Raw genomic sequence first — 14,130 nt, forward strand, 5'->3', positions numbered from 1 at the left:
CGTATCTCCAAAGAGGCAGTGCCTGCAGAGAGAAAACCTCAGACCAACTCCAGCAGGCTTTGCTCACTGCATGCAGCCTCGTAGTCAGGGAGGCATTTACAAAGCACAGGTGTTTAACTACCGTGACTGATGTAGCCCGCATGGACTTTCTGAGACTGAGGCTCAGTATAGAGCATAGCATGGTTACAAGCTCTCAATCTTCCTGCCTCCACTTCCCTAGAACTGATGTACAACCACCACACGTGGCTTTTAGTTCAGAGGCAGGATCTCCAAGAGCCAGGGTAAAGACTTTCTATTCCCCACTCTTATCCCTCTGGGGCATTGTTTACACATAACTTCCAAAATGATCCATTGACAGGCATGGGTGGTTACGAACCAATTAATTCCAATAGCTTCACTGAGCAGCACAGGGCACAGTATGGGGGGGGGGGGGTGAGAAAAGGTGGCAGGAGCCGTCCTGAGTTCTGTCCTTTGCATAAAAAAAAGACAGGTGCTGGCTTCCACATTCCTGGCTCAGAAAGAGTCAAGGAGTAGGTTGCTAGCTAGATGTTTATCTGCCCTAAACTCATTTAATTACTTGGGAGATTTTATTGCAACAATTTGGCTTTCAGATACAATTTTCAAAAAACACAAGACTCATCATTAAGAAGAAACCCCCCAACATTTGATGCTAAAACAGCCACGTTTCTACAGAGAGTTGAATCTCCCGAAAAGATGGAGTCAGGACCCAAATCGTATTAGCTGTGCCATTCTTGAAAACAATACACAAATGTTAGGACTGATGCTTAAATTTAACCATGTTTTGTCCAATGTGTCTGGTAACTTTTGTAGTAAGAATGACACATTCTTACCATTATTTGCCATGTGTGTCCTTTAAATCTCTCTTGGGTGCTAGAATGTACCTGGGGCTTCAGTAAAACCTCTGCACTCCTCTAGATCTTCTTATTTGGAAATAGAAACGCACGCAGGAGATCATGAAAAGCAAATGCAGTTATGGAGGAAGACGGTAGGCTCCTCAAGAAATCGCTGTGTGTGTCAGTGTGTGTGTATGGGGAGGGGGACTGGAGCGTGAGACTGGTTCAGAGAAGCAGGTTTTGCTTCAGATATTTGCTAAATTACAGAGTTCGGGTTGTCATGGTAATCAACAGAGTGACTTAAACAAGTCTACCCAGAAATAGAAGTCACTTGTACTGTATTTATGAGAATCAAAGAAATCTCTTTATTTAATGGAAAGGAAATTCTGGATTTGAATGAAGGGAAACATGGCGTGTCAGGTTCGCTTCTCTGATGAACCGCTTGCTATGACGTCTCTGAAAAACTAAAACGTGTAGAAAATCCATGGGGTGAGCTCAGAGGCACTTAGATGGTAGTTTACAGGTCCGGAGGAAGGGACCTCATTGAAAAACACCAAACAAACATTCAACTTGTAAGCTCAGAAAACAGAACAGGCAAAACAAAACAATGCGAGGCTTGACCATCAAACACACAAAAATATTCTATTCTTACTGGCTGGTTTGGGGCCAGACCAAAGGTGTGTGCAAACTAGAAGAGGCACAAAAATTACCACTACGATTATTAATCAACTGAAAGACCATAACAGCACACCTGCAATCGACATGGAGACCTTGAAGTGGGTAGTTTTGTAGGAAGCATATGTGACTCAGAAAAGAAGCAAAATGACATGGTCACAGTCGATCTGCTCTCTAACTGTCGCATGCCCTTAGGAACATTATAGCTAAGAAACACAGACTGCCCCTAGTACTCATTAGCATTAATTTGACAGTTCTATAAGGAGAGGGAGCTAGAATCTTGTCTCTCTCATGAAAACAAAAACAAACTAAACCAAACAGGGCTGGCAACCTTACAGGGAGTATGAGTCAACATAAAAAATAAAATGGGGGCTAAATAGAAGGATCAGGGGTTAAAAAAATGATGGCTGCTCTTGTAGAGGGACCAGCTTTGGTTCCCAGAATCCAACTGGGCTCGCGACCATTGTGACGACAGCTCATGGGATCTGATGGCTCCTCTGAGTTCTGTGGCTTCAGGGCACTCATGTGGTACACATACATATACATACATGTAGGTAAACACTTAATAAAAAATAAAAATTTAAAGTAGCTAAAATATTTTTAAAAGTAAAAGTGAACTTAGTGAGTTTCATGTGTATGTACATGCCTGTATATGTGTGTGACAATAGTAATTAAAGATTAATTAATTAATTAAATGGGAAGGGTTGGGGGGAGATGTGGAATTGACAAATTCAGAACTCATATATGATAGCCTCCAAAAAATATAGCTTGGTATAGTTGCACATGCCTTAATCCTAGCACTTGGGGGCAAAAGCAGGTATATCTCTGTGAGTTTGACCTAGTTTGATTCACTTATCCAGTTCTAGGCCAGCTAGAGATATGAGACCTGTTTCAAAATGTAAACAAAGTCCCATTATAAATTTAAAAATTAATTTAAAATACACATCAAGACAAGAAATGAGATGGTTATCGTCATTCCAATAGATTTTTTAAAAAGTGTACATGAAATATAACAGCTTCTCAGAAAAGATTAGCTACCTGGATTTTAAGTAAACATGTTGCATAAGGTCAAATCATAGCACTATTGTTATCATTTTGGAAACAAGGCAAGATGGAGCATCACACATTCCCAACTGTGTCTGCCAGGGCTGGTCAGTATAGTGGGAGAAACAGCAGGCGCAGAGGGAAGACACGCCCTCTCAATTACTTATTAGAAATATACTAAGCTATTCCATCAGAAAATTTATCAGAACCAATAAGAGAAGCCCCAGTGGAATTCAAGATTTCTAGACAGAAGTTCAACCCGGGAAACTTTCCAGGTAATATTTCAATAAACAGAACAGAACAGTGTCCGTGGTAGTCACACCCAGTGAAGCGTCCAGAAATGTAAGGCAGGGAGAGACTCCCTGAGCCTGTGGGAAACCTGCAGGCATTGTCGACAGAGTGAAAGACCAGCAGACCAATTCTGCAAGGCAGAAGAGTTTAGGAGGGGCACGCTCCCCGTAGCCATGTGTGGATGGTTTCCGGGCAGTGTCCTCAAAAAAAAAAAGCTTCATGAAAATCAAAATGAATACAGGGTGTGTATGAAAGAATAAAGACCACCAAAACAAGTGAGGAAATTGGAATCTGTTAACAAGAACCAAGTCATCACAATATATTATTGATATAATTTCAATTAGGTTAAAACCTGGAGGGGACCGAGCGCAGATGCTAACAGAGCAGGGCTCCTCGAATACCCAAGTCAATTATGAAATCGTTTCCACGCCTCATGCATGGAATGATATTTACGACTTGTTGAAAATCTCAGAGTTTTTAGGGGAAATGTAAAACACCCTTGTAATAAGAGAAAATTATTTAAGATGAGGCCCTGAAATAAGACTAAAACATGCCGAGCATCCGTGACATGTGGCTGGGCAGCAGGGCAAGGCCGCCTTGCAGGGACAATCCCTGCCTGGCCAGAGAAATGCAGACTCATGCTCTGACTGCCATTCTGCCACCGAAGCCAGCCCGAGGGGGGGGGGGTTCCCAGCGTGTGTCAGGAGATGTGCACAAGCTTGCAGCCATGCTGGCTGCTGAGAAAAGAAAAATGTGGAAAGAGACCTTGCCACCTGCAGATGAACTTTATGTATCCACCAGAATTAATTCAGCAAGTGCAAGCAAGTCTTTCTTGATGGGGTAGATGTGGCTAAACCTCAAAACCTGCGTGGAGTTTGAAAATGGAGCACAGGAGATACACTGTTCTTTTTATCGGACCACGTTCTCATGCAGCTGTTAAGAAAAACAGAATGGCCGGGGAGCCAAAGGGGCACCTGGGGAAGGGCTGAGCCAGGTCTATGCTGGCAAACCAAAGGGACCTTTGCTTTAGCTCTATCTGTTCTTTCTGTCCTGCTGAACATGGAGCACCAAGTGCTATTCATGCTAACTCGCCGCAGCAGGTAGACGGCTGCCTGCCACGTAACTTTGTACTCATCTTGATTATGCTAACAAAGAATAAAAGATGACATGTGATAACAAAGGATATTACTCATCAAATGGGAAAAGAAATCCCGAGTGAGACTACCTTCATCTTTTCCAATAAATGCACAGCGGGCATTTTATTATCTTTTGAGGCATTTAAGAATTAGTAACATAAATCCATTTATTGAGAATTAAGTGCTTTCAATAGGATTAACGAAGAATGTATAAACTTGTCTTTGGAAAAACAAAAGGGTGCTTAATTATGTGCTGATCTCTGGATTTTTACTGTGCATTTCCTACATTCTTTCCTTTGACTTATGTCTTCCTGAGGGTAACTTTATAACTTGCAGCTCTAACAGTTTAAATTTTCTTTATCATTTCAGTCAAGTACTATAGGGGGAAGTCAGAGTTCATATGTAAAGTAACATTTCCTTGGGAATTTTATACACGCATCTGCTCTCTGAGTGTCACACTGTTTCCTGGTTTTGTGTTTATCAAATAAGGGTGGACAGTGTATCCTTTCCTGGAGCATAACAATTACAAAGTATAAAATACAGGCCAAAAGAGAGTGGGAGAAGGAAGGCAAGTGATTGTAATTCCCTACGTGGTATGGTGACCTGAGGAACAATGGCCCCAGAGGCCCCTGTGTTGGAATGCTTGAGTCCCAGGTAGCAGGGCTGTCTGGGAAAGATTAGGAAGTGTGACCTTGTTGGAGTAGGTGTGTGCTGTTGAAGGTGGGCTTTGAGGTTTCAAAAGCCCATGCTAGACTTAGACTCTGTCTCTGTCTCTGTCTCTGTCTCTGTCTCTGTCTCTGTCTCTGCCTCTGTCTCTGTCTCTGTCTCTGTCTCTGCCTCTGCCTCTGTCTCTGTCTCTGTCTCTGTCTCTGTCCCTGCCTCTGTCTCTGTCTCTGTCTCTGCCTCTGTCTCTGTCTCTGTCCCTGTCTCTGTCTCTGCCCGTGACTTGGCCATCAGATGTGAATGAACTCTTAGCTCCTGCTCCAGCACCGTGCCTGCCTGCATTCACCGTGTTCTTTCACCATGATGACTGCAGACTCACCCTCCAGAACTATAAGCAAGGCCCCAATTAAGTGATTTCTTTTATAAGTTGCCTTGACCATGGTATCTATTTCAGAACAATAGGAAAGTGGCTAAGATACATGGTCAAACACACATTTCTTCAGATATGTGTACTGGTTAGCAGAGGGGAGACTGAATAGCTTGAGAAATGCCACAGATATTAGTTCACCCGCCTTCTTTCCTATCCAACAACCAGGCTCAGCACACACAACAAAAGGATAAGGCGAGGCAGAAGCCTCGTGGCCCTTGGAGAAAGCCCTTGTCATTTTACAAAGCAAGCAGAGCCCTTCCTCTCTGTCCCCACCCCTCAGTATTCCCAGGGACGTGAGAGCTCTGGAGAGACGAGCTACAGTCATCTGAGAGGAGGGAGCCTCCACTGTGGAGTTGCCTTCATGAGATCAGGCTGCAGGCCCATAATCTCATACGTTTGAATACATGGTATCCAGTTGTCGGTCCCCAGTTGGTTGAGCTATTTGGGAAGGATCAGGGGGTGTGGCCTTGCTGGAGGTGGTATCACTGGGGGCTGGCTTTGGGGCTTCAAAAACCCACACCAATCCCAATTAGCTCTCTTGGTCGCCTGATTATGTCTCAGAATGTGAGCTCTCGGCTACTGCTCCATGTCTTCCTGCCTGCCTGCCGCCCACCAGGATGGTCATGGATTAACCCTTTGGAAATGTAAGGCGGGATAAATTCTTTCCTTTAGACGTTGTCCTGGCCATAGTGCCTCTTCACAGCAATCAAAAAGTAACTAAGACACACACGAAGTGCAAGGGGCTTTTCTACACCTCCAGGGGTCATCCAGGGTCGGGCTCCAGGCTTGCAACACAGAAATACAAAGGTCAAAATGCCTCTGAACAGGAGCTACAGGCCTAGGCCATACACATCAGCTGAAGCCTCATCTCCTGGGTCCAAGGACTCTAAACTGCACTCCATGTGTCTTCTGAGGGTGTTAAGGAGCCCTGGTCCTCCTTCCGCAAGGAGACAGACCATCACACACCTGTCCCTTGGACACTGCAGCACGGCTGTTTCCCAGTGGACACTGAGAGGGGACCTGGGAAAGAATTTCCCACAGCTGTCCTGGGCTCTGTAAGAGCCTGTGCTGGCCGCCACTGTTCTCCCATGACAGTATGGGCTCTTCTAATATCGGGAGCTAGGGATCCGATGAGCATGCCACCTCTGGGAGCTCTGACATATAACTTGCTATTCTGACTCCCTTTGCCTTACTCCATGGCTGATGTGTTCACTGAAGAATGCAGAGATGAAAATGGGGGCTATTAGGCCACCCCCCCAAAGCCAACAAGAGCAATAGTGTCCCTAGAGGCCGGTGGCATCAGCAGGGAACTGGAGATGAGGATAACAGAACGGGGAGGTGGGAGGAGCCACAGGGATGTCTGCCTCTCTGGCTGGGAGAGCAGGAGGCCATCTGGAAGCAGACTGTGTTTGCACTGATGTAGGTTAGGTAGGCATTGTAAAACATATTAGCATAATTTTATTATGCTATACTATTACAACTTTTCTATTTTATTTCTGTTGCCGAATTATTTTTGTTTTTGTTTTGTTTTGTTTGTTTGGTTTTCAAGACAGGGTTCTTCTCTGTAGAGAACTGGTACTCATTCTATAGTCCGGGCTGGCTACAAACTCAGAGATCCCATCCCCTCTGCCTCTCCAGGGCAGGGATTAAAGCACCACCCGTGGTTGGTTACGTCAGTTTTTTAGTAGTGATATTGTCATCTATTCCTCTCACAGCCAAAACATTATAGCTTAGAAAAAACAATGTCCCCAGAAAGAATTAACATCTGAAAGCTGTGGTTTTACAATGTATTTTTCTAAGAGAAAGGCTTTGGAAGGATGGTGAAGGAGGTTCCCATTTCACTTTCTCAGTTACCACCCCTTTACCAATGAAATGTGCCTGTTTAGCTTTTAGGTATTTGACGGGACTTTACCCCTACAGGCACTAGTATACAAACACTTTGAGAGTGACAGAGCTTTCAAGAAGCACAAAGCATGGTTGTTACAGAGGTCCTGGTGTTCTCATTGCTGCTGTCACTAGCTCTTCCTATCTCCTTGCATCAGGCCACTTTGAACTAAGCCTAGTAAACAGTTCCAGTATTCTTTGAGGCTGACCTACCTCTACTGTGATTTAAAGAACCTAAGGAGAGCTACACAGATGCCAAGGTCACAGCAGACAGGAAGCCCAGGAAAAGCTCACATTAATCTTCTAGGCAAACACGAAGACAGTATGTGTTCATCTCAATTAACTAGCCATCAAACCCGCCCTGCCTGACACCACAAGGTTTCCACATAGGGAAGAGTCTCGTGGAATTTAGGAAGAGAAAGCATGCTTGCTTCTTCATAACGTGTTGCAGGATGTTTGCTTATGTAAGGATGTGCTGCATGTGTTTTATTAGGTAAAGATGTCTTCATTTGGGAGCCCATTGCTGGCCCAAAGAAAAGACCAACTACAATAATATACCCATTTTACTTTGGGAAAGGACGTGTTCATTCCAAAAGAACGAACCTTGCTCGGCTCCTTTCGTAGTACCTTAACGTAAGCCGATCAGCATCCACCGTTGCTCCAAGTTTTCACGGTAAAACAGAGTGTGGAAATATTCCCACCCCATCATTTCGGTGTGCTAGCCACCATTCACCACTAGGGAGGGCATCAGAGTCTTAAACCTGTTGTCCCCCACACAATTACAATACTTTAAAACAAACGAGGTTTGGTAAATACCGAAGCCTGTTGTGATGTTATGCAAGCATACCCAACCTTTTTGGCTCACAAAGCAAATCTTTAGGAGGTGTTGTGGGAATTCCTAAGAGTTAGAAATACCACAGAGAAAAAAAGAGTTCCCTTGCGTTGCTTGGGATTTAAACCCAACTTTGGGTGATTCTTGGAAAAAAAAAAAAACGTCAATGACTTCAAGGAGATACCGTCTCTTAGCGGCGGAGTGTGTAGCTATGACTTGTGATTCATTCTCGTTCTCCATGAATACTTTCTTCATGTAGTTGCTTACCAGGGACCAGCAAGAGCTAAGGCTGCCCTCCACATCTCCATTCTGACATACCAGGCAAAGTGTTAGCTGTAAAGGAAGCCATGTTTCCTCTCTTCACCGTATCTAAGTGTTCCCAGTCATATACATTTAAGACTCTGGAGGATTCAAATGTCAAGTGGGAATTTGCTGGAAGCTTACGCATCCCCAGGTTTGTGCAATAATGAAACATTGATACGTCACCATCCACGTGAGCAAGGATGCTAATATCTTTCTACAAGGTTAATCTGGTAAACTTGGCACACGGGTGGCAACCGTGAATAATCATCACATTTCTAGGCCATGGCATTTCATGTCTATTGTCAACTTGACTGAGTTGAGAACTGTCTGGGGGCATCCGTGATGTACACCTTTGTGTGTGTGTGGGGGGGGGTTGTCTGTGAGACTGAATGGAGAGGAGGAGACTCTCCCTGAGAACCGTTCCAGGGGCGCAGCTTCTGGACTTTCCCTTTCTCTGAAGGCTGAGCAAGGTGCCTTTGGGCAAGCTGCTCCTACCCCCAACCTTCCCTTCCATGCTGGAGGGATCTCTTCCAACCCCAACCAAGAATAAATTCTTTGTTTCTCAGGCTTTCTCATTGGTATTGCATCATGGGGAAGGGAAGGGCTAGGAAGGCAGAGAACCACAGACTAACTGGTAACCAGGCAGAGAAGAAGCAAGAGTTGGAACCCTATGGACTGAAGAGCCAGGTTGGAACTCGCATCATGCCAGAGAAAGAGCCAGGTGTTTCTGCTAAAACATTTGCGCTGCCCTAAGCTCTCAGAGTAGTGTGAAACCCAGTATTGGTATTCTGCAGGGGTACATTTGAAGGATCCTAATACCCCTTAGTTCAAAACCTATATCTATACTCATAACTTTCCCATTTATTGATATTAATTTTAATATTTTTCCAAAAATGGCTTAATCAAGAAATTTGGCAAAGAATCCCGAGACAACAGAAAATATTTCTCAGAGATTTTCATTCAAAGACAAGCCTGTCTGTGAAGACTTGCAAGTGAAATTTCCCTTTCAGATGTCTGCTCAAGGTCATTACCAGTGACAAGAATAATAACACAGCATTTCATTGACAAAATGCCATGGAAATCTATAATTTTTAAATGATCAAATAGCCCTGAAAAGCTACTGCTTAGAGATGATTAGGGGTACGAGCTTACAGGATTGCCACGGGGACCCTTTGTCAAATAACCCACGGAGTAAGTAAGGCTTCTCAAGGCAAAACCAGACACACCATCAAACGGTTCCCAAAAGAGACACATGTGGCCTCTCAATCAACTCCTGAGCTCTAGATATTCTTAGACTGTCTTGTTCCTGGATTCATAAAACTCCCATTCTTCTCCGTGCACAAAAGGCCACATCTATACCTTCATTCTAGAGGGAACGCATTTGCATATCTATGCCTGAGAGACAGTTTGATTCACCCATCTGTGCTGGTGGGTGGGGGTTGCAGTGGGGGCTTATATTTCTACAGCATAATCGCTAATACCCTTGCAGTGAAATTAGCTTGTTAAAATGAAGTCTGAATGAAGCCTGCCCCTGGGCTCTGCTATCATATGAAGCCCCTCTCTGAGGTAAGGCCCGAGATATGTATTGCAGAATAACACGGGGGGGGGGGGCAACATCCATAGTCACTGATTTCATGTGGCTGGATAACCCAGGGGCCAACATATAGTCCCTGAGTTGTGTGGGACGGTCTGAGTAACATTGGGGCCAGGGGGTCCATAATCCCTGAGTTGTGTGTGTCAGGGGTAACTAAGGTCTCAGTCCTACAGCCTCAGAGTTGTTTGGCAGGGTAACATAGGCACAAGCATCTGCGACTGTAACACAGTCACAGCATCTGAGAGTGTAACATAGACACAGCATCTGCAACTGTAACATAGGCACAGCATCTGCAACTGTAACATAGGCTTAGTGTCTGCGACTCCTACCTTCTATATTCATCTTGATTCTGGAGGCAGCAGTTCACGGCGTTCATCAGAAAACCAAACAAACGACTATACAGCGACTTGGCCAGGAGATCACGGTAAAATGAAGCAATCTGTGTGGTATGCCGACGTATTATTACATCTCCTGGAATGGTAGAAGGAAATGGAGGTGTAAGGTACAAGTGGTGCCCTCATTAGAAGCCAACACAACTATGTATGGCCCGTTCATTCTCTGTGACAGCCACGCACCCCCGAAAATGTTGAAAATGACCCTGAAAGCACCGGTCAGTTATCTCGCAGGACGCCGTCTAACGAGTGTCAGGTGTCTTGACTTACAAGGACTTCTGACCACGCTGCCGCACCTCTCCACACCTGGGTCATTTCCTCACAGTTAGAGAGCTAACTCGGGATCCTGTGAGTGAGTTTTCTGATAACATCCCCCTGGCTGGGCACTGAACCAGCCTGGAGCATTTGAACACTTGACTGTCTGGAAAGTAATGGCAGAATCAATCACAATATCCCTATGGAGCTAGGGAACAAGCCTGGGCCTTCAGGAGGAAGTATCTATCATTCCCTAAGGGAGTGATGGAGATCGTGAGAGAGCACAACTTCTGGAATGAAAAGGCCAAGATAGAACTGCTCTGCCTCGAGAGAGCAAGGTCAACGCCATGGGCCTGGAACAGCCCAGTAAGGCAGGGAATCAAATTCAGCCTCCTAGGAGACGGTGCCATCACAGTTTGCAGGCTAACGTGGTTGAGGAATTACCATGAGTGCCCAGTGTGGTGGAGAGTTGGGGGAGGGAGGGTGGTGTGATCAGAGGAAACCAGATGGTCACACGGTAAGTGACAAGTGAGTTTACTGTGTCTTCAGAAACACACAGCACGGGGCCCTGCATCTGGAGAACATCCCGGTGCTTGTGGTTAGGAGTGGCCATGAAGAGGGACCGGGAAGTCCACCCTATGGGGAGGAGCTGAGGAAACAGGTATCTTTGAAAGCCCCTTTGCATTCCGTCTTTTTTTTGGAGTTGTTGTTTTTTGTTTTGTTTTTGTTCCTACAGAACGAGGAAAGAAATGAGCTAAGTGTGGAAGGAGACATTGACAGAGGTTGCTATCGCAATCCAGGTCAAGAAACAGGGCAGAGAGGGCAGTAAGAATGGGAGCTATTTATGGGGTCAGAGGGACCTGATCTACTTGGAAGAGGAGGAAGAGGAGGAAGAGGAGGAAGAGGAGGAAGAGGAGGAAGAGGAGGAAGAGGAGGAAGAGGAGGAAGAGAAGGAAGAAGAGGAACCAGCATCGCCCAGTGAGCAGCTGGGTGGATCATGAGAAAACTCACTAAGTTGGGGGGTTCTAAGAGGCAGAGGTCATTATCCAAGCCACAAAACACCTGCAGGTGACACCCCCGGGGTAGCAGGTGAGTTCAGGGTAGAGTCAGGGACTGGGTGAGGCAAGCAAGATGGACCCATCGGTGGCAGGTGAGTTTAAGGTAGAATGGCGGGGCGGGGGGGGGGGAGGCGAGCCCTTACAGCTATGGAGAGGGAGATGCATAAACCCTGAATTTACAGTAGGTAACTGAAAGACACGTAGGAATCCAGTCATGCACACTGGGCAGGGTCACACACCACACGGGGAGTGGGTGTGTACAGGGGAAACGGAAGCCGACCTATAAAGGGAGCCGGCGTCTTGGCAGCGGCTTGGCATCCACAGTGGGTTAACCCCTTTTTAATCTGAGTGCTCTCCTCTCGGAGGAGAGACATGGCTATGCCCGCCATTTGTGGGATCAGAAATGACAACTTTCGGAGCACTTGGCACCGTGCCAGCCGCTCATCAGCACCCAATGCACGACAGCTCCCATTACGAGAGGAGAAGGCTGTCCTACCCCCACAAAAGGTCCGTGTTTTACGAGAATAAATCCTCTCAGACTGGTGGCTTTGTTTTTCCAAGCTGACAGGTTGACTGGGAAGGGAGCTAGTTAATCGGAGTGATCTCCCAGGAGCACGGAAGTGTCCCCATTCAGTAACAGGGGGGCCAGGCAGGCTTGCAGAGCCCTCTCCTTCAGAGCTCTCTCCCTCGGCACTTGGCCTCACAAACGGTTTGCCCATGTGGAGACAGGCATGGGTTTCTCTACTCCCTTCTACTTGAAAGAAGCCCACGATCTGTACAAAAGGGAAAAGTCAGGTTGCACAAAGATTTACCTTTGAGATACTGAATATCGGTCGTTAAGGCGGATGCCAGCTCGTCTGTCGATACTTGGAGCATGCCTGCCACTGAAATCAAAGCAGCCTGTAAATATGAAAGCACTGCGCACTTTGACACCAAGAACACTGTACATGCCTCGTGTAGACACATTGGGAAGGAGGAAAGCAACTCCACTCTCCAGGTCAAACTCATCTCGAGAAACTCCTCAGTGTCCCGGACACAAAAGGGATCTCACGGCACTGTGGACTCACACATGGCACATTTTCTGCCTTTACTGCCCCCATGGTGCTGGACGATTTTTTTCCCTCCAAAATTTCTTATTAAATAACTTTGAAACAGGTGCAATAGACTGCTTATTGAAAACCCAGGGGTTAAAGGTATTTTCAAAAGATGGGTGTGGCTAGAAAGGCAATATCAAAGAGGAGAGAGATCTTGAACAAGGTATTTAAAGGGGAGTAATTGTGTTTATAATGTTTAGCTGACCACCTGGTCTCCAAATACTGTGGGGACAGTGGGGGGCGGGGCAGAGACTATTTAGATAATGCCACATGAGCTGAAGTATATGCGGACACCCCTCTGCTGTCAGTGTGGTGTGCAGACTGAGGACATGAAAGCACATGTACCAGCTATCCCCCAGCCTGTTAGAGAGAAGAAAGAGGTTCTCCCCTCCCCCATGACGAGCCCTGGGAACACTATTCCAGCCAGCTTTTTGTACTGTGTCTCCATCTGCTGGTTGTTCTGTAGAACTGCATGCCCAGGATATCCCCATGGGGTGGTGCTCCACTGACCTTGTTCCAGAAGCTGGAGGTCAGAGACAAAGGCCGAGTCGGCTTCTGTTAGCGCTGTGAACTGGATGTCTCCGAGGTGCAGTATCGCCGCTAGGATAACAAACAGGTTCTCCACCTCCTAGGTGTTTACAGAGAACGGACAGAACTGCTCAGAGAAGAGACTCAGAGAAGCAAAGAGACCAGCACCATGAGCACGCTGGTGGCAGGCTTGCCACCCTCCAGACCCACAGCGCGTCACGAAACTGCCCGTGTGGGCTCAGAGTCAAATCTCAACTCAATGTGCTTTGCCCTTAAACCGATGCTGTGCTCTCATACAAATCAGAGGGTCCTGGGTAATCACATTCCAAAAAATTAGTGACACAGTTCAAGCTCCCACAGGAAACACTGCTGCTGCCCCAAGTTCTCCTTGCACATAAGGTACAGGAGGAGTAAAATCTGACACTGGGTATTGTCATTTTTCCCATCGTTATGCCTAGGTATAGCATGCCACAATTACGGCAGACAGCCGCATTTCAGACCAGACTCTCCCTTGTGTCATAGCACAGGGTTTCCCCCAGCTTCTTCAACGGAGCAACACATGTCCACCTCTTCAATAATGTGCATCCGTCTCCTTCAGTGTTCTGCAAGCTGGGCACCTTGGGGCACGCAAGTCCAAAAGGACTCAGTGAGGGAGACAGAGCTATGAAAATCCACCACATCCCGAGTCCTGGCATCCTGCCTCTGTCTGCAGCGGGCAGTCGTGACCTCCTGACTGGTCGGCTTGCCTGCTGCCAGGGATGGGGAGCATAGGTGGGACAGTCCCATAATCCCTTGCAGACTTTGCCCCAAAGGCTACACCTGCCCAGAAATACTGTTCTTTGTCATGGATGGAGGCCATCACTCCAAAGTGGAGTGATTTTTTATGCCCCACGTGACTTTGAAGGCTCAGGATAAAGGGATGGGCATCAGGCCGTTTCCTGAAGCGCACACCCATCGCTATCAGCTGCAGCCGTCAGTCAGCAGGTGGATTTTGCTTGCCCTGCCTTTGAGGATCAAGTGTGGAATTTCAAAGCTATGTTTCCAAGTGAATGGTATTTTGGTAAAATGGTCTCCTGTCCCCGTCTGTGCTCCTGTTC

The 14,130-nt window shown here is 46.4% G+C and overlaps 1 protein-coding gene across 2 annotated transcripts in view; it reads right to left on the reverse strand.

Annotated features, from left to right (window-relative positions):
- Myo16 (myosin XVI) overlaps positions 1–14,130 on the reverse strand; it is a 422,801-nt gene that overhangs the window by 165,241 nt on the left and 243,430 nt on the right. For both annotated transcript variants that reach the window (XM_040733405.1, XM_040733404.1), the window contains exons 18-20: positions 13,016–13,133; positions 12,224–12,295; positions 10,036–10,177 (exon numbers count right to left, since the gene is read on the reverse strand). In XM_040733405.1, the coding sequence (XP_040589339.1) occupies positions 10,036–10,177; positions 12,224–12,295; positions 13,016–13,133 (332 nt within the window). The remainder of the gene's footprint in view (positions 1–10,035; positions 10,178–12,223; positions 12,296–13,015; positions 13,134–14,130) is intronic.

This window comes from Mesocricetus auratus, unplaced genomic scaffold (genome assembly GCF_017639785.1).
Source record: "Mesocricetus auratus isolate SY011 unplaced genomic scaffold, BCM_Maur_2.0 Super-Scaffold_100031, whole genome shotgun sequence".
NCBI classification, from domain to species: Eukaryota; Metazoa; Chordata; class Mammalia; order Rodentia; family Cricetidae; genus Mesocricetus; species Mesocricetus auratus.